At 30.1% G+C, this 25,959-nt stretch overlaps 1 protein-coding gene across 1 annotated transcript; it reads left to right on the forward strand.

Moving 5' to 3' along the window:
• The first annotated feature begins 7,778 nt into the window (after positions 1–7,778).
• On the forward strand, positions 7,779–14,417 carry LOC148204455 (uncharacterized). Its single transcript, XM_088112770.1, has 2 exons — positions 7,779–8,206; positions 14,211–14,417. Exons 1-2 carry the CDS (start codon positions 7,810–7,812, stop codon positions 14,240–14,242), a joined length of 429 nt encoding a protein of 142 aa, XP_087968896.1. The 5' UTR covers positions 7,779–7,809; the 3' UTR covers positions 14,243–14,417.
• The last annotated feature ends 11,542 nt before the right edge of the window (positions 14,418–25,959 follow it).

A 25,959-nucleotide genomic window follows, 5' to 3' on the forward strand; every position in this document is an offset into this window, starting at 1 on the left:
AAAAAAATAGATTAATATTGTACTATAATAATAGTAAATATAGTAAAAGTAGTACATATTATTATCAATATAAAATATCATAAATAATGTATCTCATTGTGTTTACAAATATAAATTATTATAATATTATTATTTTTCTTGAAAATAAAAATATGATTTATTTAAACATATTATCGGTCCTTACAAAATTTTTTCTTGTTTTAGGCCTTCCTAAAAAAATTACTATTTTAAAATTCATGACATTTTTATAGTGTGTTTTTTAATATTTACAATTAACTCTAGTTTAATATTATCATGAAAAGCAAAATAAAAATATCAATTAGATAACTCACATATAGTTTAGTGAAGATTTTGGGTGGCTTTAATTTTATTATATAAAAAATCATAACTTAAATGTTTAAGAGTTTATTCGATGTATTAATTTGTCAAAACAAATAAATGTCACGCAAATTCTTAGAGAGTTAAACAACTTGCTTATTGTTGTTTTAAAATAAATTAACATACTTGATATTTAAATATATAATATTTTTAGTAGTATTTTGGCCATGCTTAACATTACTAGTAGAACTAGTAATGCAAATCATTAAAAAGAAGATAAATGTATATCCGTGAGCTGCAGTTATCACATTGTTTATCATACATCCAAAATATCAAACTTCAACAGTTTAATTTCTATGCATAAAAGAAAGGTATTAACAGTTTTTTAATTTCTGCGAACTGAGATTATCTTAATAGCCGTACTTAATATATTTTTTAGTAAATAAGATAGTGATTGCTCGCACAGATAATATGGAAATGTTATAAAATTATCAACAAGTGATAGTGATAAGTTCTTTCAAACAAGGTTTTAAATTAAAATTATTGAGAATAAAAAATACGATTAAAAAACTCATTTTGTATATACTTATAAAAAATGTTAGGAAATTGATATTCAAATGAATAATTATACAAGTAATACTTTTATGAACTATTAGATGCCCTAAATTTGACAAAAAAAAAACATGATACTATGTTTAAAGCTTAGTTACTTGAATTGAAGCAAACATTTTAGAAAGAATTTTTAATTTAAACAGTTGAAATCTCCGAAACTAGGTTCTATAATGGTGGAGTTTTGGCAGTGGCACCAGGTTTTAGCGAAGTGGTTGGCACACAGGTTTTCCTTAAAGGGAAGGATTATGAATAAAAGTAATCATGCAATTTGCGAATCACATTTCAAAGGGAGAGAATAGCAGCCTCAACAATAGAACCAACTATAGCTGCCTTAGGCTCAACCTATTTATAAACTAATACCATGTGAGGGAAAAAAAATATCATAAGATATTAATATATCGACAAAATATACTTTTAGTATTTAAACTTTTACATATTTCTATTTCTTTAAGTCTCTAAACAAATCTTCAATTGGTTTAAGTTTTTAAACATTTATATATTAATATTTTTTTTAGTTTCTATTAATAGAGATACTAGTGGGTAATGAGATAAATCGTGTACACTGTAATATATGATCTTTGGGTAATGAGATAAATCTTAAAACAATCAAAATATTTGAAATATGTTGATGCTCAATTATTATAAGAACTTCATCAAACAGCATTCAGGACATCAAGAGGAGAAATTGTTAGGGAAATGACATATGTTGATGTTTTTGGACAAGAGACATAAAGGTCAAATACTACTAAGTTTAAGAATTATTTGGGAGTCAAAACTTTTATAATTTTTTGTCGAGATGATGAAGTGGTAATATATAACAAGATGTTCTAGTATATTACCATTCTTTACTTAGTGATACTTAATTATTTATTATTACTCAAATAATTAATCAATTTGTAATCTTTACTTTGTTAAATTTATGACAAAATTTTGAGATTTCAAACATTAAAGTTACGAGGAAGAACATTTTTTATTTGTCATTACTATTATATTAGGAATTTCAAGACTTTTTTAATATAAGAATATATGTATTTGAAAATTTTAAATACGATTTTTCTTGTTCAAAGTACCATATTAATGATAAGGATTGAATGCAATTTTTTGAGAATTCATAATTTTCTCCAATAGTTTAGACGCAAAATTTCAGTTTGTATTAAATTTCACAGTGAAAAAGATTTAATATATAAATACAAAATTAAATATAAATAAAATTATTAAAATAAATTCAAAGTTCAATTAAACATAATATATATTTAACATAATTAAGTTGAATTAGTTCAACTAAAATAAATACAAAACGTCACGTATTTCTTTTTGTTATAGATCTTATTTAGTCCTAGAGATAAATATATACTAATTATTTCCTATAATTTCACTACTAATTAGTTCTTAGATCTTTTTTGTATAATTTAACTCTTATAATTATAATCAATTTAAAATATCCACTCATAATAAATAAAATAATTTGGTCTCTATGATTTTAAAGGATTAAAAAGATTTATTCCTGAAGTCTAAACTATAATTTTTTAAAATTTACTCATAAAATGTGAACTATAATTTTAAACAATTTAAAGTATTTATCGAAATAAACAAAATAATTTAGTTTATAGTTTCAAACATATTTTAAAAATTAAAAATAAATGAAATAATTAACTATATTTTTAAATACCTTTCAACAAATTTGAAAATGAACATAAATGTAACGTCTCAAAAATATAGCAAAAAACTATATAGAAGACTTATCATACATCTAATATGGTAGGAGGGTTACTCCCTACACCACCACATATTGCTCTTGCACCACCACATTTTTTAAAAATTCTAAAGCTAGCCTTTATATTTTAAAAAATCCAACACTCCACTTTTTTTCTTCAACGGATGTCGTAATCCGTTAAAGAAAAATTCTTCAACGGATATGCCACATTTGGGATGTGTCCACATCCGTTTAAGCTTTATGTTTTTTTTAGTTTTTAGTTAATTAATTTATTGTATTAATAATAATTATTTAATTAAATAAAATAAAATAAATTTACGTAATATATTATAATAATCTATAAATTAATTAAAATATATTATTTAAATAAACTAAAAATTTAAAAAAAAAAACTTAAACGGATATGACCACGTTCATTGATTATAATTAATTAAAACATTTTATAATTTAATTAAATTAGTAATAATTATTTAATTAAATAAAATAAATTAATTTATTATGTAATTATATATAAATTAATTTTATTTAATAAAATAATTATTATTAATTTAATTTATGTATTATTATTTAATTAATTATTTAAATATTTTTTATATAATTACTTAAACGGATGTGTTACATCGATGTTACACTTTTCTTTATTATTTTTTTTTAGTTTTTAGTTTATTAGTTTATTGTATTTTAAATTAATATATAAATATTGTTTAATTTTTTTAAAATTTATTACGTAATCATATATAAATTAATTTTATTTTATTTAATAAAATAATTATTATTAATTTAATTTATGTATTATTATTTAATTAATTATTTTAATATTTTTTACATCCGTTAATTTTTTTTTAGTTTTTAGTTTATTAATTTATTATATTTTAAATTATTATCTAAATATTATTTAATTTTTTTATATTTTAAATTACTTTATAAAGTATTTAATTTTTTGTTTTTTATAATATATTATGTAAATAAAAAATATTATTAAAATAACATCTAAAATAAAAACAGTAAACTAAAATATAAAAAAAAAAGTTAAAATAAGTAAACGGATGTCAATATCCGTTTACAGATGTCAATATCTGTTGAAGGTGAAACGGATGTTGACAACCATTTTATAGTAAGGGTAAATTGGGTATGGGACGATGCACGGAGCATTTGGTGGTGGTGGAGGGAGCAACACTCATATGGTAGAACAGTTATCCAACTAAAGTATAAAGTATAAACTTACAGTCATCCAAAATAAAATTTAAACTTTATATACAACTTGTCTACTACAAAACTATATACAATATTATTCTAACTAATCTATGTTGCCGCGTCACCGTTATCCAAAGCCTGCTCCAGAGACACCTCATTTTCCTCTGCTCACACCTTTAGAATGATCATTGCAAAGAAAAGAACATCAACCCATACAAAACACAAACACAAACAACAGGGTAAGCTAGTTTAAATAAAAGAACAAACATATTATTTATCAACTTCATATCATACAATCATACATAGACATTCCATCATAAAAACAATTTATGCATGACACTACACTGACATTGACCGTCCGGACTTAGAATGATTGTCGAGCTATGGCAGGTTGTGCACTCGTGGTGGCTTCTATTGCTTTGCAAAGCCATTGCCAATGGGTTTTGTAAGATCCTTGAAAATATTTGTATGTTAAAATGTAAGATCCATGAAAAAAAAAAATATTTATAATAGTAAATTTTAACATTTTATTAGTAATAATAATTTTAATGGATAGAAAAATGTAAATTTTTGGATATAAAGTTATAGTAATTTTAGAGGGAGAGCTTCAAATTTTTGATAACTTATTTAGGATTTTTTTTTTTTTTTTTTTTTTTTTTTTTTAAAAATGTGAATAGTGAATAGTGAATAGTAAATAGTAAATAGTAAATAGTGAATAGTGAATAGTGAATAGTTAAAAAAAAAATATTAAAATAAATTATGGAAGAGAACACTCCACGTAGAAGTAATCATTTAGAGATAAGAATGGTGAATAAAAAATAATTTTTGAATAGTAAAAATGAATAGTAAAAGTGAATAGTAAAAATGAATAGTAAAAATGAATAGTAAAATTTTTGGCTATAAATAGCCAAGGGGGGGGAGGCTGAAGATTTACACCAAAATTCTAGAGAAATTGTGAGAGAAGAGAGTTAGAGGAAATTCTAGTTAAAGAGGGGAAATTCTGGAAGTTTCCGGAGAACGGTTTGAGAAGAGGAAACTAAGTCTGGAATAGAGGTAAGGGAAGCTAACTTTGAGTATTTCTTTTTGTATTATCTTGAGTCTTGAATATGCTATATTTTTCTTTTGTCTGATTTTAAATCTTAAATATGGAGTATTTTGTTTCTGTATGATTTTGAATTTTAAATGAGAATATGTTTTTTTGTGTGTTAATATCCAAGTGTGAAAATTTTAAAATGTGATATTGATTATGTTATGTCAATTGTATGTTATTAGTGGTTTATTTTTTTTTTGGAAGGATTAGAAATTGTCTAACCGGCTCTGCCAGATTTAATTTCTTGTTTCCCCAAACATTTTATTGTTTTCCTTATTTATTTTTATTGTATTTTGGAAGGATTAGAAATTGTCTAACCGGCTCTGCCAGATTCAATTTCTTGATTCCCCAAATTTTTTTTATTTCCTTCCGTATTTATTTTATTACATTTTTGGAAGGATTAGAAGTTGTCTAACCGGCTCTGCCAGATTCAACTTCTTGTTTCCCCAAACTATTTATTTCTTTACTTATTTATTTTATTGCATTTTTGGAAGGATTAGAAGTTGTCTAACCGGCTCTGCCAGATTCAACTTCTTATTTCCCCAGACATGTATTGTTCTTGTTATTTAAGTATATTATATTGATGGATGGATTAGAAGTTGTCTAACCGGCTCTGCCAGATTCAACTTCTTGTTTCCCCATGAATTTTTATATTAAGATTATTGTTATGATTGTCAAATATTGTATTCTTCTATGACCATTTATAGTAATGTTTTATTATTGTTAATTGTTTATAATTATCTTGTATGAATTCTATTATGGATGTTTATTGTAATGATTTTATTGAATGAGTTTGTTGGCTGAAATTAATCTTGTTGGAAGGTTTGGAATAAGGGTTCTGTAATAGCTTGTATATTGGTATTAAATATATATACAGTGTTTGAGGTTGTTGTGAGAGGAAGTAAAATTAGGCATTTTAAGATTTAGAGCATAAGAAAACAAGGTAGATAAATTAAATAAATAAATTGTTAATTATTGAAGGCCTCCCTTTGTTGGTAGGATAGAGGAACCTTAAAAACCTGAGTTGGCACATCCCTGATCATAGAGCAGCCCTGGCCTGGTCCAGTCAGTTGTGACTAGTCATATGTGCTGGCGTCGAAGGTGAGTTTGATGCGTTCAGACATCTGGGTCCTCTCCGGTGACCAATTGGGGTAAAGAAAAATCTCTACTAGGATGAAAATAAAATAAAACAAGTTGATTGTAGATGCATAATATTATCATGGTAAAAATTTCATATATATTTTATTTATCATTACATTGAGCCCAGACTTTAATATGTAGTTCCTAAGATATGTTGATGTATTTTGGTTGATCCATGATCTTTGTTCGGTGAAAATATGTTGAGTTATACTCGTTATGGGCAAAATGAGTTTATAATATGAAGCATGATATCTGGCAATGTGTTTAATTTATCGATACCAAAACGGGTTATTATGAATTCATGATTAAAGAATGAACATGATTGAGTTAGGTGGATAAGAGGGTATGAATTGTTGGTTTTTATGAAATGTTGGAGTGGATATGAGAAATCATTACTTATGAAATGATGTTTACTACCGGGAGTAGTATGTTCGAGTTATACCATGAGAGTTTGGTATGAGCAAAGTAACACCTGAGATTTTTGGAAGCAGGCAGAGAGGGGTCTGACCATAAGGCTTCAGAAAGTAAGACATAGTATGTAAGTGAGGCTTAAGGAAGCAGGCAGAGAGCGGTCTGACCATAAGGCTTCATGAGTAAGCATGGTACACTTGTAAGATTTATGGAAATGAGAAAGATGATTTTGATAATGATGAATTAATGACATCGGAATAATGATATTTTATCAATTGCAGAAATACCTGATTTTAATATTTTTGTTACAAGTTTAATGATTTTATGATATGGTTGGCTTACCCTTATTTGTTTGTACTATGATCATATAACTCATGTTATATGTGATTAGATAATGTTGCAGATGCGGTTGAAAAAGCTTAGAGATGAGAGAGATGCGGGGAAAAACTTTCAGGGATTTTTGTAAAAAGAATAAATTTGTATTGGGAAGATTATGTTGTGTAAAATTTATAAGTTGAAATTTCAATGGTGAAGACTATATTGTTTAAAGTTTGTAAGTTTGGTATTGTACTTTGAAGTAATTGAAATAAAGTTTGATTGTTTATATGAGATATCAAATTAATTTAGTCTCTACTATCAGTAATACCCTTTAAAATATTCGGGTGTTACATTATGGTATCAGAGCAATGGTTTTCGAAAGTATTTTGGGACTATGGGGAGTGAAATTATTATTCTTAGTAAAACTATTAATGGTTATGATGAAAATGACTATTTGGAGGAAATTGATATCATATGCTAAATTGTATTGTTATCTTTTTGAAGAAATCATTTAAACTCGACAAAGATGCAGCAACAACAAGTTGATCAAGTACCTCAAAATCATTCTAGCTTGAATGACTTCTTAAGGCATGATCCAACTAAATTTAATGGGGAGGCTACTCCTGATGAGGCTGACTCTTGGCTAAGGCAGAACGAGAAGATTTTTCGGGTAATAACTTGCTCAGAAGAACAAAAATTAACTTATGCATCATTTCTTTTGGTGGGTGAGGCTGAATATTGGTGGGAAAGTATGCAACAGTTGATGACGGTTCGTGGTGAGACTGTGAATTGGGAGAACTTTAAGATAAGGTTCTTGGAAAAATATTTTCCAAACAGTGCAAAATTTGCAAGGGAGGCGGAGTTTCTGACCTTACAACAAAGAAGGTTATCAGTACAAGAGTACGTAGTAAAATTTAATTATCTCTCGAGGTTTTATACTCAGAATATCACAGAAGAATGGAGATGTCGAAAATTCGAGGGAGGACTAAGGCATGAACTGAAGAAGGTACTTATGCCATTGGAAATACAAGAGTTTCCAGCATTGGTAGAGAAAGCCAGAATGATAGAATTGTTGGAGTTTGATCCAAGTAGAGTTTCCAGACTTGCAAAGGGAGAATCTTCAATGAAATTCAACAAGAAACCTTATGAAAAACCACAATTATCATATCGAGGAACAGTGAAGTGTTTTGAGTGTGGAGGGGCACATTTCAGACGTGACTGCCCTAAACTTACTGGGGAAAGAATTGAAGGGAAGAGATGTTTCATCTGCAATGATCCGGGACACTTTGCTAATGTCTGTCCAAAGAAAAAGAAGGTGGGAGAACCACAACAACAAGATTCTGCTGAAGTAAAGCCCCGGGCAACAGGAAGAGTATTCGCAATGTCTGCAGAAGAGGCTACTAAGCCAGGTACATTAATCTTACACACCTGTATGCTGTTAGGAGAATGCGTATATGTTTTGTTTGACTCTGGAGCCACACACTCCTTTATATCCCTAGCATGTCTAGAAAGACTCGGATTACCGATGCTTGATCTAGGGTGTGAATTAGTAGTTTCTACACCAACATCGGGACCAGTTACGACCAGTTCAGTCTGTGTCGGATGCCCGATCCAAATTGCAGGACGCAAGTTCAAAGTGAACTTGATCTGCTTACCCCTTCAAAATCTAGACATTATTTTAGGAATGGATTGGTTGACTGCCAATCACGTTCTTATTGATTGTGGGAAACAAAAGATAGAGTTTCTAAATTTGAACAATTTAGAACTAAGCTCAACTCGAGTCGCTGCGAAGGATATCAAAGATGGAGCTACCTGCTATGTGGTGTTAGCTCAGGAGAAAAGAGAGAATACTGAAGAACAAATCATCGGAATACCTGTGGTAGAAGAATATGTTGATGTTTTTCCAGAAGAAGTGCCAGGTTTACCACCTAGTCGAGAGATCGATTTCACAATAGATCTAGTGCCCGGAGCTGGCCCGGTTTCTATGGCTCCATACAGAATGGCTCCTGCCGAACTAGCAGAGTTGAAAAAGCAAATCGAAGATCTGTTGGAGAAGAAGTTTATCCGTCCAAGTGTGTCTCCATGGGGAGCTCCTGTATTGCTGGTGAAGAAGAAGGATGGAAGTTCAAGGTTGTGCGTGGATTATCGACAGTTGAACAAGGTTACAATAAAGAACAAGTATCCTTTGCCAAGAATCGATGATCTATTAGATCAGTTGAGAGGAGCAGAGGTGTTTTCAAAAATTGATCTCAGATCTGGTTACCATCAGATTCTTGTCAAGACGGAAGATGTACAAAAGACGGCTTTCAGATCTCGCTATGGACACTTTGAGTACGTGGTAATGCCGTTTGGTGTGACGAATGCCCCAGCGATTTTTATGGACTACATGAACAGAATATTTCGGTCATGTTTAGATAAGTTCGTGGTAGTATTTATCGACGATATTCTTATCTATTCAGAGAATAAGGAAAAGCATGCAGAACACTTGAGGGTGGCGTTGGAAATTTTAAGAAAACATCAACTGTATGGGAAACTATCAAAGTGTGAGTTCTGGATAGAGAAAGTACAATTTTTGGGTCATGTGATTTCTGCTCAAGGAATCTCAGTGGATCCAGCAAAAGTGGAAGCTGTGCTAAAGTGGGAGCGGCCGAAAACTGTAACTGAAGTACGAAGTTTTGTAGGATTAGCCGGTTATTACCGACGTTTTGTCGAAGGGTTTTCCAAGATTGTAGGTCCTCTAACTCAGTTAACTCGTAAAGATCAACCATTTCTGTGGACTGACAAGTGCGAAGCCAGTTTTGAAAATATGAAGCAACGACTAACGTCAGCACCAGTATTAATCATTCCAGACTCTAGCAAATCTTTTGAGGTGTACTGCGATGCATCATATCAAGGATTGGGGTGCGTTCTAATGCAAGGAAGGAGACCTGTAGCTTATGCATCTAGGCAGTTAAAAGCGCATGAGAAGAACTACCCAACGCATGACATCGAACTTGCAGCAGTAGTATTTGCATTAAAGACATGGAGACACTACCTCTATGGGGCAAGTTTCCAAGTTTTTAGTGACCATAAGAGTCTAAAGTATTTGTTCGATCAAAAGGAATTGAACATGCGACAAAGAAGATGGATGGAATATATGAAGGACTATGACTTCGAGCTTTTATATCACCCAGGAAAAGCCAATGTGGTGGCAGATGCATTGAGTAGGAGACAAGCTCAGATAACAACGATGATGGTGAAGGAATTAGAACTGTTAGAAAAGTTACGTGATATGAACTTGGGGTTGCAGTTAAACCCAGATCACATATGGTGTAGTCATTTAGTAATCACTAGTGACTTCTTAGAACAAGTGAAGGTTGAGCAGTCGATGGATCAAGAGTTGCAGCAAAAGATCAGGTTGTTGGACACCGATCAAGCTAAGGAGTTCGTTCTAAGTAAAGATGGCATACTTCGATTTAAAAACAGAGTGTGTATCCCTGCAAAGAGTGAATTAAAACATTTAATTTTAGACGAAGGCCATAAAAGTCGTCTTAGCATACATCCAGGTATGACTAAGATGTATAAGGACCTGAAAGAGTCATTTTGGTGGAATGGAATGAAGAGGGATGTGGCCGAGTTTGTAGCAGCCTGCTTGGTGTGTCAAAAAGCAAAAGTGGAGCATCAAAAACCGGGAGGGATGTTACGACAGTTAGACATTCCTCAATGGAAGTGGGACAGTATCTCGATGGACTTTGTAACACATTTACCAAAATCATCAAAAGGTCACGATTCTATCTGGGTTATCGTTGATAGACTAACCAAGAGCGCTCACTTTTTGCCTATTAATCAACGTATGTCACTAGAAAAGCTGACGGAGTTATACATCGGGGAAGTAGTGAGGTTGCATGGCATACCTACAAGCATTGTGTCAGACAGAGATCCAAGGTTTACTTCAAGGTTTTGGCAGACGCTACAAAAGGCTCTGGGAACACAGTTGAAGATGAGTTCGGCTTATCACCCTCAGACTGATGGTCAAACAGAAAGGACTATTCAATCTTTGGAGGATTTGCTGAGAACTTGTGTATTAGATCATCTTGGAAGTTGGAATGAGATACTACCATTAGTAGAATTTACTTACAACAACAGTTATCATTCCAGTATTGGTATGCCACCATATGAAGCTTTATATGGAAGAAGATGTAGAACACCGTTGTGTTGGTTTCAAGATGGGGAAGCACTGACAGTGGGACCCGAGCTATTACAACAAACCACAGAAAAAATAAAATTAGTCCAAGATCGGATGAAAGCAACTCAAAGTAGACAAAAGTCATATGCCGACAAAAGAAGAAGACCGTTAGAATTTGAAGAAGGAGATCATGTATTCTTACGAGTAACGCCAACTACAGGAGTCGGGAGAGCTATCAAGATGAGGAAACTGACACCAAAATTTCTCGGACCGTATCAAATTCTCAAAAAGATTGGGCCAGTGGCTTATGAGATAGCACTACCACCTCGATTGACATATTTGCATAATGTTTTTCATGTATCCCAACTGAGGAAGTATATTCCAGATCCAAAGCATGTGTTAGAAGTTGATGAAATTCAGGTCAAGGAAAATTTAACAATGGAAGTTGGCCCAGTGCGTATACTAGATGTTCAAATGAAAAAGTTAAGAGGGAAGGATATTCGCACGGTAAAGGTACTTTGGAATGAAGACACACAGGAAATGACTTGGGAATTGGAAGAATTTATGATAAAGGAATATCCATATCTCTTTTGTAAGTAATTTTTTTTTTGTTAAATAGTCTTTGTTTAAATAAATAATTTTCGAGGGCGAAAATAATTGTTGTTGGGGAGATTGTAAGATCCTTGAAAATATTTGTATGTTAAAATGTAAGATCCATGAAAAAAAAAATATTTATAATAGTAAATTTTAACATTTTATTAGTAATAATAATTTTAATGGATAGAAAAATGTAAATTTTTGGATATAAAGTTATAGTAATTTTAGAGGGAGAGCTTCAAATTTTTGATAACTTATTTAGGATTTTTTTTTTTTTTTTTTTTTTTTTAAAAATGTGAATAGTGAATAGTGAATAGTAAATAGTAAATAGTAAATAGTGAATAGTGAATAGTTAAAAAAAAAAATATTAAAATAAATTATGGAAGAGAACACTCCACGTAGAAGTAATCATTTAGAGATAAGAATGGTGAATAAAAAATAATTTTTGAATAGTAAAAATGAATAGTAAAAGTGAATAGTAAAAATGAATAGTAAAAATGAATAGTAAAATTTTTGGCTATAAATAGCCAAGGGGGGGAGGCTGAAGATTTACACCAAAATTCTAGAGAAATTGTGAGAGAAGAGAGTTAGAGGAAATTCTAGTTAAAGAGGGGAAATTCTGGAAGTTTCCGGAGAACGGTTTGAGAAGAGGAAACTAAGTCTGGAATAGAGGTAAGGGAAGCTAACTTTGAGTATTTCTTTTTGTATTATCTTGAGTCTTGAATATGCTATATTTTTCTTTTGTCTGATTTTAAATCTTAAATATGGAGTATTTTGTTTCTGTATGATTTTGAATTTTAAATGAGAATATGTTTTTTTGTGTGTTAATATCCAAGTGTGAAAATTTTAAAATGTGATATTGATTATGTTATGTCAATTGTATGTTATTAGTGGTTTATTTTTTTTTTGGAAGGATTAGAAATTGTCTAACCGGCTCTGCCAGATTTAATTTCTTGTTTCCCCAAACATTTTATTGTTTTCCTTATTTATTTTTATTGTATTTTGGAAGGATTAGAAATTGTCTAACCGGCTCTGCCAGATTCAATTTCTTGATTCCCCAAATTTTTTTTATTTCCTTCCGTATTTATTTTATTACATTTTTGGAAGGATTAGAAGTTGTCTAACCGGCTCTGCCAGATTCAACTTCTTGTTTCCCCAAACTATTTATTTCTTTACTTATTTATTTTATTGCATTTTTGGAAGGATTAGAAGTTGTCTAACCGGCTCTACCAGATTCAACTTCTTATTTCCCCAGACATGTATTGTTCTTGTTATTTAAGTATATTATATTGATGGATGGATTAGAAGTTGTCTAACCGGCTCTGCCAGATTCAACTTCTTGTTTCCCCATGAATTTTTATATTAAGATTATTGTTATGATTGTCAAATATTGTATTCTTCTATGACCATTTATAGTAATGTTTTATTATTGTTAATTGTTTATAATTATCTTGTATGAATTCTATTATGGATGTTTATTGTAATGATTTTATTGAATGAGTTTGTTGGCTGAAATTAATCTTGTTGGAAGGTTTGGAATAAGGGTTTTGTAATAGCTTGTATATTGGTATTAAATATATATACAGTGTTTGAGGTTGTTGTGAGAGGAAGTAAAATTAGGCATTTTAAGATTTAGAGCATAAGAAAACAAGGTAGATAAATTAAATAAATAAATTGTTAATTATTGAAGGCCTCCCTTTGTTGGTAGGATAGAGGAACCTTAAAAACCTGAGTTGGCACATCCCTGATCATAGAGCAGCCCTGGCCTGGTCCAGTCAGTTGTGACTAGTCATATGTGCTGGCGTCGAAGGTGAGTTTGATGCGTTCAGACATCTGGGTCCTCTCCGGTGACCAATTGGGGTAAAGAAAAATCTCTACTAGGATGAAAATAAAATAAAACAAGTTGATTGTAGATGCATAATATTATCATGGTAAAAATTTCATATATATTTTATTTATCATTACATTGAGCCCAGACTTTAATATGTAGTTCCTAAGATATGTTGATGTATTTTGGTTGATCCATGATCTTTGTTCGGTGAAAATATGTTGAGTTATACTCGTTATGGGCAAAATGAGTTTATAATATGAAGCATGATATCTGGCAATGTGTTTAATTTATCGATACCAAAACGGGTTATTATGAATTCATGATTAAAGAATGAACATGATTGAGTTAGGTGGATAAGAGGGTATGAATTGTTGGTTTTTATGAAATGTTGGAGTGGATATGAGAAATCATTACTTATGAAATGATGTTTACTACCGGGAGTAGTATGTTCGAGTTATACCATGAGAGTTTGGTATGAGCAAAGTAACACCTGAGATTTTTGGAAGCAGGCAGAGAGGGGTCTGACCATAAGGCTTCAGAAAGTAAGACATAGTATGTAAGTGAGGCTTAAGGAAGCAGGCAGAGAGCGGTCTGACCATAAGGCTTCATGAGTAAGCATGGTACACTTGTAAGATTTATGGAAATGAGAAAGATGATTTTGATAATGATGAATTAATGACATCGGAATAATGATATTTTATCAATTGCAGAAATACCTGATTTTAATATTTTTGTTACAAGTTTAATGATTTTATGATATGGTTGGCTTACCCTTATTTGTTTGTACTATGATCATATAACTCATGTTATATGTGATTAGATAATGTTGCAGATGCGGTTGAAAAAGCTTAGAGATGAGAGAGATGCGGGGAAAAACTTTCAGGGATTTTTGTAAAAAGAATAAATTTGTATTGGGAAGATTATGTTGTGTAAAATTTATAAGTTGAAATTTCAATGGTGAAGACTATATTGTTTAAAGTTTGTAAGTTTGGTATTGTACTTTGAAGTAATTGAAATAAAGTTTGATTGTTTATATGAGATATCAAATTAATTTAGTCTCTACTATCAGTAATACCCTTTAAAATATTCGGGTGTTACAGGTTTCACCCTACCACACTCATGAGGTTAGTATGTTCCGGGCCTTGGAGCATACTGAAAGCCTCCAAGACTAAGACCTCTTGCTACTCCTCACGACATGGATCAATCCTCTTTACGTGAGAATGAAAGATCATTGGAGTTTCAGGATAACCCCCAAGACTGAGCTCCTGCATTCATTCTAAACATACTTGAACCTCACTAAGAGGATTCACTTTGGAACTTACTTTTACCACTTTAAAACCATACTTTGAATCTTAACTCATGACTTTATTACTCATACAACTCATACATAATCATACTTCATTCACAACAATTTAAATTATATTTCAAACAATACAAGAACAAGAAAAGAAAGAGTACTCAAAGACATGAACCAGTCGCTCAGCGCATACCCTCGCTAAGCGACTATAGAGTGTCCTCGCACAGCAACCCAACTCGCTGTGCGAATCTACAAACAGTGCCTCCAGACTCCAACCCACTCGCTCGCTCTACGACCCAGCTCGCTTAGCGAATAAAACTCCCAGTGGTAACAAACCCCAAATCTCTCACTCAGCGATCCAACTTGTTGTGCAAAAGTCCAAACAATGGTCCAGGCCCCCCAGACACTCGTTGAGCGCACTCATTCGCTATTCGAATAAAACTCACAATGCTCCTAGATTTCAACCAGTCGCTCAGCGCACCTTCTCGTTGTCTGAATCATCAAACAATGAGCTAGCCTCTATAACCACTCGTTGAGTGACTCCACTCGCTGAGCGAGTCTGCATAATCTACAACACCAAATCTGTATAATTACGCAACCACTAGTGCAGAAAAGGCCTTTAACGTCACCCTTTAGATGTCTGACCACCGAATATCCAACGTAAAAAATGACCGGTGACATTGTTGTAATTAAAATCACTATTTAGACGTCGGCTAGGTGCTGACCTGACTTCTAAAGTCATTTAAACGTCAGCTCCTGCAATTGGATGCCAAAAATAGATGAATGAATAAAAATATTAATATTTTAATTGGTTTTAAACGTCGACTAAAAGGAGGCCTGACAAATGAATAAATATTAATATTAATATATTTAACATAATTAAGTTGAATTAGTTCAACTAAAATAAATACAAAATGTCACGTATTTCTTTTTGTTTTAGATCTTATTTACTCATAGAGATAAATATATACTAATAATTTCCTATAATTTCACTACTAATTAGTTCTTATATCTTTTTTGTATAACTCCTATAATTATAATCAATTTAAAATATCCACTCCTAATAAATAAAATAATTTTGTCTCTATGATTTTAAAGGATTACAAAAATTTATTCCAGAAGTCTAAACTATAATTTTTAAAAGTTTACTCATAATAAAATGTGAACTATAATTTTAAACAATTTAAAGTATTTATCGAAATAAACAAAATAATTTAGTTCATAGTTTCAAACATATTTTAAAAATTAAAAATAAATGAAATAATGAACTGTATTTTTAAATACATTTCAACAAATTTGAAAATTAACAATCAATGATATACACATTCAAATATATATATATACACATATATATATATATATATATATATATATATATATATATATATATATATATATATATTTCTTTTGACACATATCATTCTACCAACTTAAATTAAAAGTTGTCAAATTGAAGGAGCAAATATATAACTTAAATTTTCATAGGATTATTAATAATAAAAACATAATTTTAGAATTATTAATATTTTTCCTATTAAATGTTGCTAAGCCATGAGTTTTGTACCACCTGTGATCACTTTCTATTTTCTATGTTGTTTCAATCATGGAAAATTTTATGACTTGCCTCTCTCATAATAGTTATGTAATTCTTTTTACCTCCTATTTAATTATTATTATACCAATAAAAAAGACAGCACAATAATAAAATTAATTTTCACAATTTACGCGACAATATTTTCTATTTATAGTGTGTGATAGAGACATTTGAACGAATGATTATTATTGCTTTTTGTTTTTGTCCTGTTATATAACCTTTTTGTCTTTCCTTGGATAATATGTGTATGATTTGCCCTAACATCTTTAAAATAATACAAATGAACCTCATATTTTCTATGAACATAACTTGGTTAGAAATTGTAATTAGTATTTTAATATAAAAGGATGGGGTATTAACTGGAACGTTAAATGGTCAAATCAAAATATTAATTACATTAAATAAATGTCACATTTAATTCTTAATAAATTACTCATACACTATCAACTTTTAATTCTTAATGTATCAAATTCAGTTATGATTTAAAGAGAATTGTCACTAACAAGATGAAATGAATGTTAATTTTTTAAAAAAATATTACAAAATATCTGTTGGCTACTTTGAAATTTAAAAGTTACTGTTCAAATTAAAATTTACTTTTAGAAAAATTAATACTCATAAGATAATTTTTATGTATTTCAAAAACTATAAATATTAAGTTTTACTTTTATATAAAATAATTATCTCACATTTGACTTTTTATAAATGTGTGCATAATTGTTCAAATCCAAAATCCCACTAACAATATACCTTAATAATGAAGAAGAAAAAAACATGTGATAAATTTCTTTTATGAAAGTGTAAAATTGATAATAATATGGTGCATATAAGTAAATAAATAAAAAGAAATTCAATAATAAAATAAAATATTATATATATATATAGATAATTAAATATTGTGTTAACTGTAATTTAGACATTATTACAATTGTAAGGTAATTTGTGCATATAAGTATTATACATTTATATTACACTTACAACAATAATATGGTGCAAATAATAATTTGTACAAAGCTGCGAAGTAATTTGTGCAAATTTGTGCAGATAAATATTATTCATTTATATTGCAATTACAACAATAATATGGTGCAAATAATAATTTGCACCATATTCGTTTGATTTCAAATCGCGTCAGCTTAGAGTTTGTGTCAAACAAAATATCTCCACTAGGTAGCCTTATTCGTATTCTAGTGTCCCTTCTCATGTTTTTATTAGGTCCACATTTCATGATGGTCATGACATCATGGCACAACAATATAGAAAAACAAATAATCTAAAATTTCAATGCGAAGGATGGCCATGATGAGAGAACGATGAGTGAGGTAAAAGAGGGTGAAGAAAATTAAAAGTCCATGATGTAGGTATAAGAGAAATAAAAGGTTTTCTTACATTTATAGACAAAAACCATTTGAATATTACCATTATAGGCAAAAAAAAATTCAATTATATGCAAGTCGTGTAGCCCCCACATGACTTCAAATGAAAAAGTTGTGGAGGGGGTGCACGCTTCTACAGTGACATATTCTTAAAGGTGAAATCGTGCACCTCTCACACGTTTTCTAGGTCTATTGATTGATTATATTAAGTTGTAATCGATTACTTAATGTTGAAATTGTTTAAGGAGTGTATGACTTCACTAGTAATCGATTACACTATCCTAAATTCGAATTATAAAAAAAACAAATAGTTTATAATTTCAATGTGAATGATGGTCATGATGATAGAACAAAGAATGAGGTGAAAGAGAGTGAATAAGTGAAGAAGTTCGTGACATAGGTGTAAGAGAAGAAGAAGGATTTTTTACATTAGGCAAAAACCATTTGCATATTATAGGCAAACCTTTTGTAAATTCTAGTTATTGGCTAGTCATGCAGCCCTTGCGGAGGTACACACTTCTGTAGTAACACATTCTAAAAGGTGAAGTCGTGCATCCTACACACATTTTCTAGTCTGGTAATCAATTACATTAAGCTATAATCGATTATTTAATGTTGAAATCGAGGTGCATGACTTTACCGATAATCGATTACACCATCCTAAATTCGAATTATAGAAAAAAAATAATCTATAATTTCATTGTGGAGGATGGTCATGATGAGAGAACAAAGAATGAAGGTGAAATAGAAAGGAAAGAAATTCATGATGTAGGTGTAAGAGAAGAAGTAGGAACAAAGTTAAGACTGAGAAGACTAGATTTCTGGTTATACTTCTGTGTATTTGTTCGGTACAACACTAAGTTTGATGTTTCTGAATGACTTGGGGCAAATAGCCAAGTCCCAAGATTACTCTGAAATTTCATCGTTAGTCTTTGTCTTCTTCTCTTGGTTCTTTGAGTGTCTCATAGAGTAATTTTACAGGTAAATAACTCATTTTCTATCCTCCTAGCTATTCATATCTAACACCAACCAGTGTCTAGTGCATTTTCTTTGTAACATATTCAAATAAAGGATATAAATATGTTAGTTGATATACATCAATCAACCTGCTATTAATTTTTATCGGCTTTTTTGTTTATGATGGTATGCAGAGCAATATTAAAACCAGCATATATATATATATATATATATATATATATATATATATATATATATAATTAAGATATGTGAAATATTATATTAACAAATATTAAATAATCAAATATTAAATTAACTGTAATTTAAGCATTGTTATAGTTGTGAGGTAATTTGTGTATATTTGTGCAGATAAATATTATTTATTTATATTGTGTTCACAATAATGATATATGGTGTAAATAATAATTTGTGCAAATTTGTGTAGATTTGATAATAATATGGTGTTGATAAGTAAATAAATAAAAAGAAATACAACAATAAAACTATTATTCATTTATATTACACTTACACTAAATACTAAAAAGAGAATAAAAACCTATTAATTATTTTATGTTCTATTCTAAAATAATAGAAAAAATCATTATTAAGTTTTATATAATAATTAATAGACAGCTAAAATGTATAAAGAGAAAATCTTAAATTTTAGCAAGCAATCTTACTGGAAAAGAATAATTTTATATAAGATTTAACTCCATCCTAAAACAAATTCAAAAAGTAAAGATTATTGTTTTATTTATATACACTACTATTTGATATTATATTTTCTGTAAGCAAAAGTTACACATCTCAAATGTAACTTATTGAATTGACAGACATTTTGACAGAATATTATAAATAGGATATGTTACAATATAAAAATTAGTTTGACATCTATATACATCATTTTAATTATGTGAAATTTTAAAGAAAAATAACAGTGAAGATTCTAAATCCTAAAACATTTTACTGAGAGAATAGTTGTCTCCCATTCCTAAAACAGGTCTGTGTTCACGCAACAAGCCAAATGGTGATAATGAGTTTGCTCGCCTTATGCGGTCACATTCATGCTAGTTCATATTATCTTATTATCTGTCGGAGTGGCATTCTCATTCTGTGATCATATCTCAGCCGAGCAATTAATACACAACTGTGTGTCGCATATGACATATATCTGATTGGATGTGTCGAGAGTTTTAGATTGCTAAAAGCTTCTGCAACAACAGACTCATAAAATGGAACCATGCAACAGACATGTCGATTCTTGCGTCCACACACCCTTTACTGGACCACTTCCTTCTATTCGTTTATTCGTGTCCACTATCAATTTCAAAAATGGATGATTGAAACTTCTCATATTCTACTCAATCGAGTACACATGTGCATCTCCCTGTTCCTTTTCAGATTTTGGGTTATTATTACTTATATTTTTGCTCTTTGCTGAATCAATAATCAATGTAATTATCATGTAGAAGATTTTAATTGGAATGGAGATGCAATCATTTGTGTCAGAGAAGGAAGAAAAACCACAATGATATTCTTCTGGTTTGGTTGGAGGAATCTGTATTACTTTTTATTAATAAAAGATTTGATATGTTGAATCTTGTCAAGCTTGAAGAATTTGACACAAGAAAACCCTAAAACAAAAATTATCTAATCATTATATTGTGGTTGTGTGGTTTCAAATTTTAATAGACGGCTGAACTTAGGTCTCAATCTACAACTTTTTCTCTTTTCACTTTCTATGTGTTTCTTGTATAAATTAATTAAAAAAATACCATTCATCAGAGTAGTGAAATAATAAAGCAGAAATGACATGTTTGGTTATACAAAAGAATATATTATTTGCCCATAAAAGAAAAGTTTGACTTATAAATGTGTTAAGAGGTTGATGTCATCAATAATTAAGTTGAAGTTCCTAGTATATTTTTCTTTGGGTTTAGGTAGGTTGTTGCATAAAATAATTTGAAGGTGTTATGAAATAATCAGTCTGGAGTGATTGTTTGATGGAACATTTGATTCAGCTGGTTATCATAGTAGGTTTGCGTCAGTTTGACACTTTTTTTAACATATGAGAATTGTTTATATAAAACTACAATAAAATTCTAATGCATAAATTAATAGTTTAAAATATAATAATATAACTTTACAACTTTAGGTTGTTTTGGTAAAGGATAATGATATTCTTACTCTTATTTTTTTATAATTTTTTAATTTCATCAGGCTGTGATAAATTCACAAGGCTAAACTTTAAAAAAAAAATTAACGTGGATAGATAAAATTTAGGGGTTTTAGGGGTTTTGATTTTTGTGGTTTGTGATCTTTGGATTGGAAATTACGAGAGAGCCAAACAACTATTCGTTCACTGAATCTCTAACCGTCATTTACCATGCACTCTTCGTTTCGTTGCAACCGTCATTTCAAAGCATTGTTGAAGGTCAAAACCACTATTGACGTGGGTTTTGAGGGGGTTGCGTGAGAGAGAGGATTGTGCGACGCCTTTCATCGAACCTCCAACCACCATTCACTGAACTTGCAACCACCGTTGCCATTAGCTGTTCGCCGTTCATTTCGCTGCAACCGCCGTTTCGAAGGTCAGGGCAGAGTTGTATGATGAAGTCGCTGAAATGATTATGCACCAGTTCCAGCAGCAGTTTGAGAATTATGGCATGCGTCCGCAACCATCTCCTGTAGCGGAACATCTGCCTCCTACAGGTAAACTTAATAATTATTTTTGTTTATTAATTTACATTTTGTATAACCTAACATTTAATTTGACAGGTAGAAGCGGCAAAGGAAGTTGCTCAACTGTCGGTGTCCCAAGGGACAATATGGACGACACTCGTCCATGTCAGGTATATATTATCTCTCCTATCGGGACCATATTAGTGGCTCGTGGCATAGTCTATGAGGCAGTACATGGTATGAAGCTAGGAGAAGATGAGGTCAAGGTCACGGTCATGGTCGATGAAGTTGTCGTACCAGATGCCTTTGTTCCTGTGCCTACAGAGGAGTTTGGCACTGTGGCACAGACATTTAAGTGCTTCGCCGCCTGACCTAGACATTTGGTTGATGCTGTATCTGATCCCCCGGTAAACACTCTTATTATATACTTCTCAATTTTAAACTTTACTTCTTATTGACGTTAGAACATAACCATTTTTTCATGTAACAACAGACAGAAAAAGAGGGAAGTCCTACACCAAAGAAGACTCATTTATCTCAGGACGACCCTCTTGGTGCGTTAGACGAGCTTTGTAACATCATTGTAGATGTACCAATGATTGCACCATGGGATTCTACTACATTTGGAAGACACGCTAAGATCCCATTGTACTTGCATCAGCAAGATGTTAAGGAGCTTGTGTTGGGGAGAGAAGAGATTAATATTTCACTCGTTCAGTTGTGCATGATGTAAGTTTATGAGAATTTTTTTATATGAAATTGATTTATCAAGTTACTTTTATCAGATAATTTCTTGATTTCAAGTATATGTTTGGTATAAGTAACAAGATGGGGTTCAATGATGTATATGAGTTCATTGACCCCCAAATGACTCACGAAGGAAATAAATTTAATGACATCCAAGCATACATCACTAGTTGTTTTGCAATGGGAAAAGAGATATATTTTTCCCTTATATACTTGGGTAAGTGAAGTTTGTTAACTTTAAAGTTTAATTTATGATTTTAGTATATGACAATTAAGTTATTACCAATTTCAGACGTCATTGGCAGCTACTTGTGATCTCCATACCGGAAAACACTACTATGGTTTTGTTCATTGCACAAGTATCCTCCCAACCCTCTTAGACAAGTAGTAGATTGGTAAGAACCTCAATATTTGAACTTTCTTTGTTATATAAATGTATGCTAAAGCAATTTTTTTTAATAGTTCCCTTGCAGCACATATGATGTTGTCTGGGAGATTAACTGTTAAAGCTAAAAAGCTTGCATGGTTGGACCTTAAGGTTTGATATTTTAGTCCATACTTTGTTACATTTTGTACCATTCCAATGATATTACTTAACATTTTATAATTATGATGATATATTGTAGTATAATAGACAAATCAGGTCATATGAGTGTGGTTACTACATCATGTACTAGATGATGACCATTATTCGTGCACATGTTACCAGTGGATGGGAAACGGTAATATTTTGGTTTGAATTTTATTTTCTCTATAGTTTAGATTTTATATACACTAATTGAAATAATTGTGTTTTATGTAGAGATTCAATTTTACTACTTCAATTCCAGAAAAGTCACTTAAACTCATAAGGAAAGCACTTGCTAATATGTAATTCAAATGTATAATAGTATATAGATATTAGGATATAGTAAGTTCTACCTTAGCATATTTATTATTAGCTTAACTTTGTACATTGGATTGATTTATGCTTCTAAGTTGATTTATGATTACATTGAATTGATTTATGCTTCTAAGAAGTTGATTTATGATTACATTGAATGGATTTATGTTTTTAATATAATTTTTATTGAAAATATATGCTTTCTGGATTGTTCTGGACTGTTCTGGGTTGTTAAATATATGCAGGTCTATTTCTACATTGGGAATGTTGCAGAAACAAACATGTTCTTAAAAAAAATAGGGGAATATGCCTCGGTTGTGACCATAACCGAGGCAGAAAGTCCTCTATGACATCAGTTCAGGTCACAATCGAGGCAGAAAAGTTGGCGAAAAAGCAAAAAAAAATAAAAAACACTGTACTGCCTCGGTTCAGGTCCCAACCAAAGCAGTAGAGTCTGGCATATTGTCTTGGTTCAGTAGGAACTGAGGTGAAAAGTCTTTCGAAAAAAAAATAACAAAGAAAAGACTTTACTGCTTCAGTTACCGATGAACCGAGGCAAAATCCTACCACTTTTTGCCTCAGTTCACAACCGAGGCAAAAAGTCTACTCTTTTTTACTTCGCCTGTATATACCTCGGTTGTGAAACCGCTGCCTATAGGCGAAAATAACCGGTGTCGTTTCCTTTGACTACACTAGTGCATATTGAAAAAAACATAAAATACAAAAATCAAAAGCTTTAAGCACTTTGAGAAAGTACAATTAAGAGTATCAAAAAGTCCTTTTGATATCAACCTTAAGGGCAACATTACCCCTAAGGTTTTTCTTTTACTTGATAAATTGATATATCTGAAAGCCACAATAATAATTTTACCTTTCACAATACCACTTTGGTTGATGAATATAATTTTACTAACCATAACAAGCATATCAACTAAGATTTTGGAGATGATTTTAAACCCAAAATTACCAAGACAATAAGTTTGGAATAAAATATTTTTTAGTACTATCAACTTTAGGTATAAGTGGTATAATATTGAAATTCATACTTGGTATATATTAACATCTATAATATTTCAATGCTTTCAATACAAGAAAATATAGATTTAGCATAGTCCAACATTAACCGATAAAAGCTAACACTGATTAACAACACATAACATTATTTTTGTCTCTAAAACTAATATATTTGAAAATTTTTAATTGAAGCAGTTTAGTGTCGACTTATCTATTTTAATTTTAAAATTTATTTAATTTGAATCAATTAAATTATACTAAATAAAGTATATTTTTCATATTAATTTAATTTGCTTTGATTTTTCTAACACTAATAACAATAATTTAAAGAAAAAATAATTTTGTACAATGTTCGCATCTCCAACGAAAATAAAATATAAAACTAAAAGAATGAAAAAAACAATTATAGTAAATGAAAAAGATGAGTATGAATGAATATGATGATTGTAAATAAAGGATGAGAAACTATAAATTAAGGGAGATGAGAAGAATGTTGAAGAAAGATGGGTGTGGATGAATGAGATATATGTATGTCTATATAAAATAGATAAATATAAGTGTGAAGAAATTTATTTTTTTTTAAATTCGGACTTTTAGTTTAAAAATGAAATATTATTCATATTTATTGTCACCAATGCATACAAATTTATAATATAACCTTAATTAAACACAAATACTAAAAAGTTAATCTTTTTTGTCTTGTTAGAGTCAACTAAATTGACTCTATAAGCATCCGTTAAGATGACTTTATTAGTGTCCAAGAGTAAGTGAACTAGCCTTCATTAAATCGATGTTATATTAATGTTAATACAAATATTTATTTATTAGAATAAGTTTAAAATAATTATATGTTTTTTTCATTATTTTAAAAAAATATATCTTTTGTAGTCTAATAGCATTATAATTTGGCTAATACTAATTCTTATCTGGTTTTTTTTAGTGTTTTTGATAGTATATTCCACCAAACCCATTAGGATTAAGAGGGTGTTGGAAGTCCCACATCAACTAGAGATAAAGTCAATTTACAATTTATAATATATAAGTGGGTGCAAACCTCACTTTACAAACCGGTTTTATAAGGTTGAGTTAGGTTTAAAATCCACTTTTTAAAATGGTATCAAAGCTATGGTTAGAACTTATCTTTGTTGGATGTGCTATTCCATCCGCTATCGGGTAATGTCTAGTTTCACGCTTGAGATTATCTCTATACCTCGACATCGACTAAAAATAAGATTAATTTTACAATTTATAATATATAAGTAGATGCAAACTAAACTTTACAAGCTAGAGAATTTCATGTTTATTTAAACTAATCTCTTTACTGATTTTGTCATGAACAAAGAGAAATATAATAATTAAAGATATGTTACTTAAGAATAGGTTTACAAAATGTAAACTATAGAGTGTAAACTTTACTAATTAATAAACTAAAAGTGGTTGATCACTAAAATTGTCGATATGAATAAAAAACCACTAAAATTAACTACCAAAGTTTTGACTATTAAAAAGAATTAATGTCAAAATTGATCATTAATTAATATTAATTAAATTAATGTCTAAATTGGTTATCCAAGGATTTTCTTATAGTATTAAAAACAAATTATTTATGGAGACAAAAAATATTTTTTAGTGGCCTTTATAAATGAAAGATATCCAGCCAGAAATGTTATTAGGAGGCATTTCATGTACGAAAGTGCCTTTTTATTCTTGGAATCTTTCTTAATAATTATAATTTTAAAAATATATTTTCCACGAAAATGTTATAATATGTCTAAAATATTTTCAAAATTGAGAGACATGTTATAAAATAATATTCTTTTTGTAGCAATCTTGAATTTCCGCCCTTCCACGTGGAAAGTAGTGGGAAACTAAATTAAAAAGTTATTTTTAGAAATTTTAGATTACTAGAAATGATTTTTAAAATTGTTATATCAAACGTAACTTTACATTTGTAATCCAAGATGCTTAATAAACATTTATTATATAGTTTGTAATATTCTTGAAAAAGAAAACATATTT

This window comes from Vigna umbellata, chromosome 1 (assembly GCF_029865625.1).
Source record: "Vigna umbellata cultivar VRB3 chromosome 1, Vumbellata_1.0, whole genome shotgun sequence".
NCBI classification, from domain to species: domain Eukaryota; kingdom Viridiplantae; phylum Streptophyta; class Magnoliopsida; order Fabales; family Fabaceae; genus Vigna; species Vigna umbellata.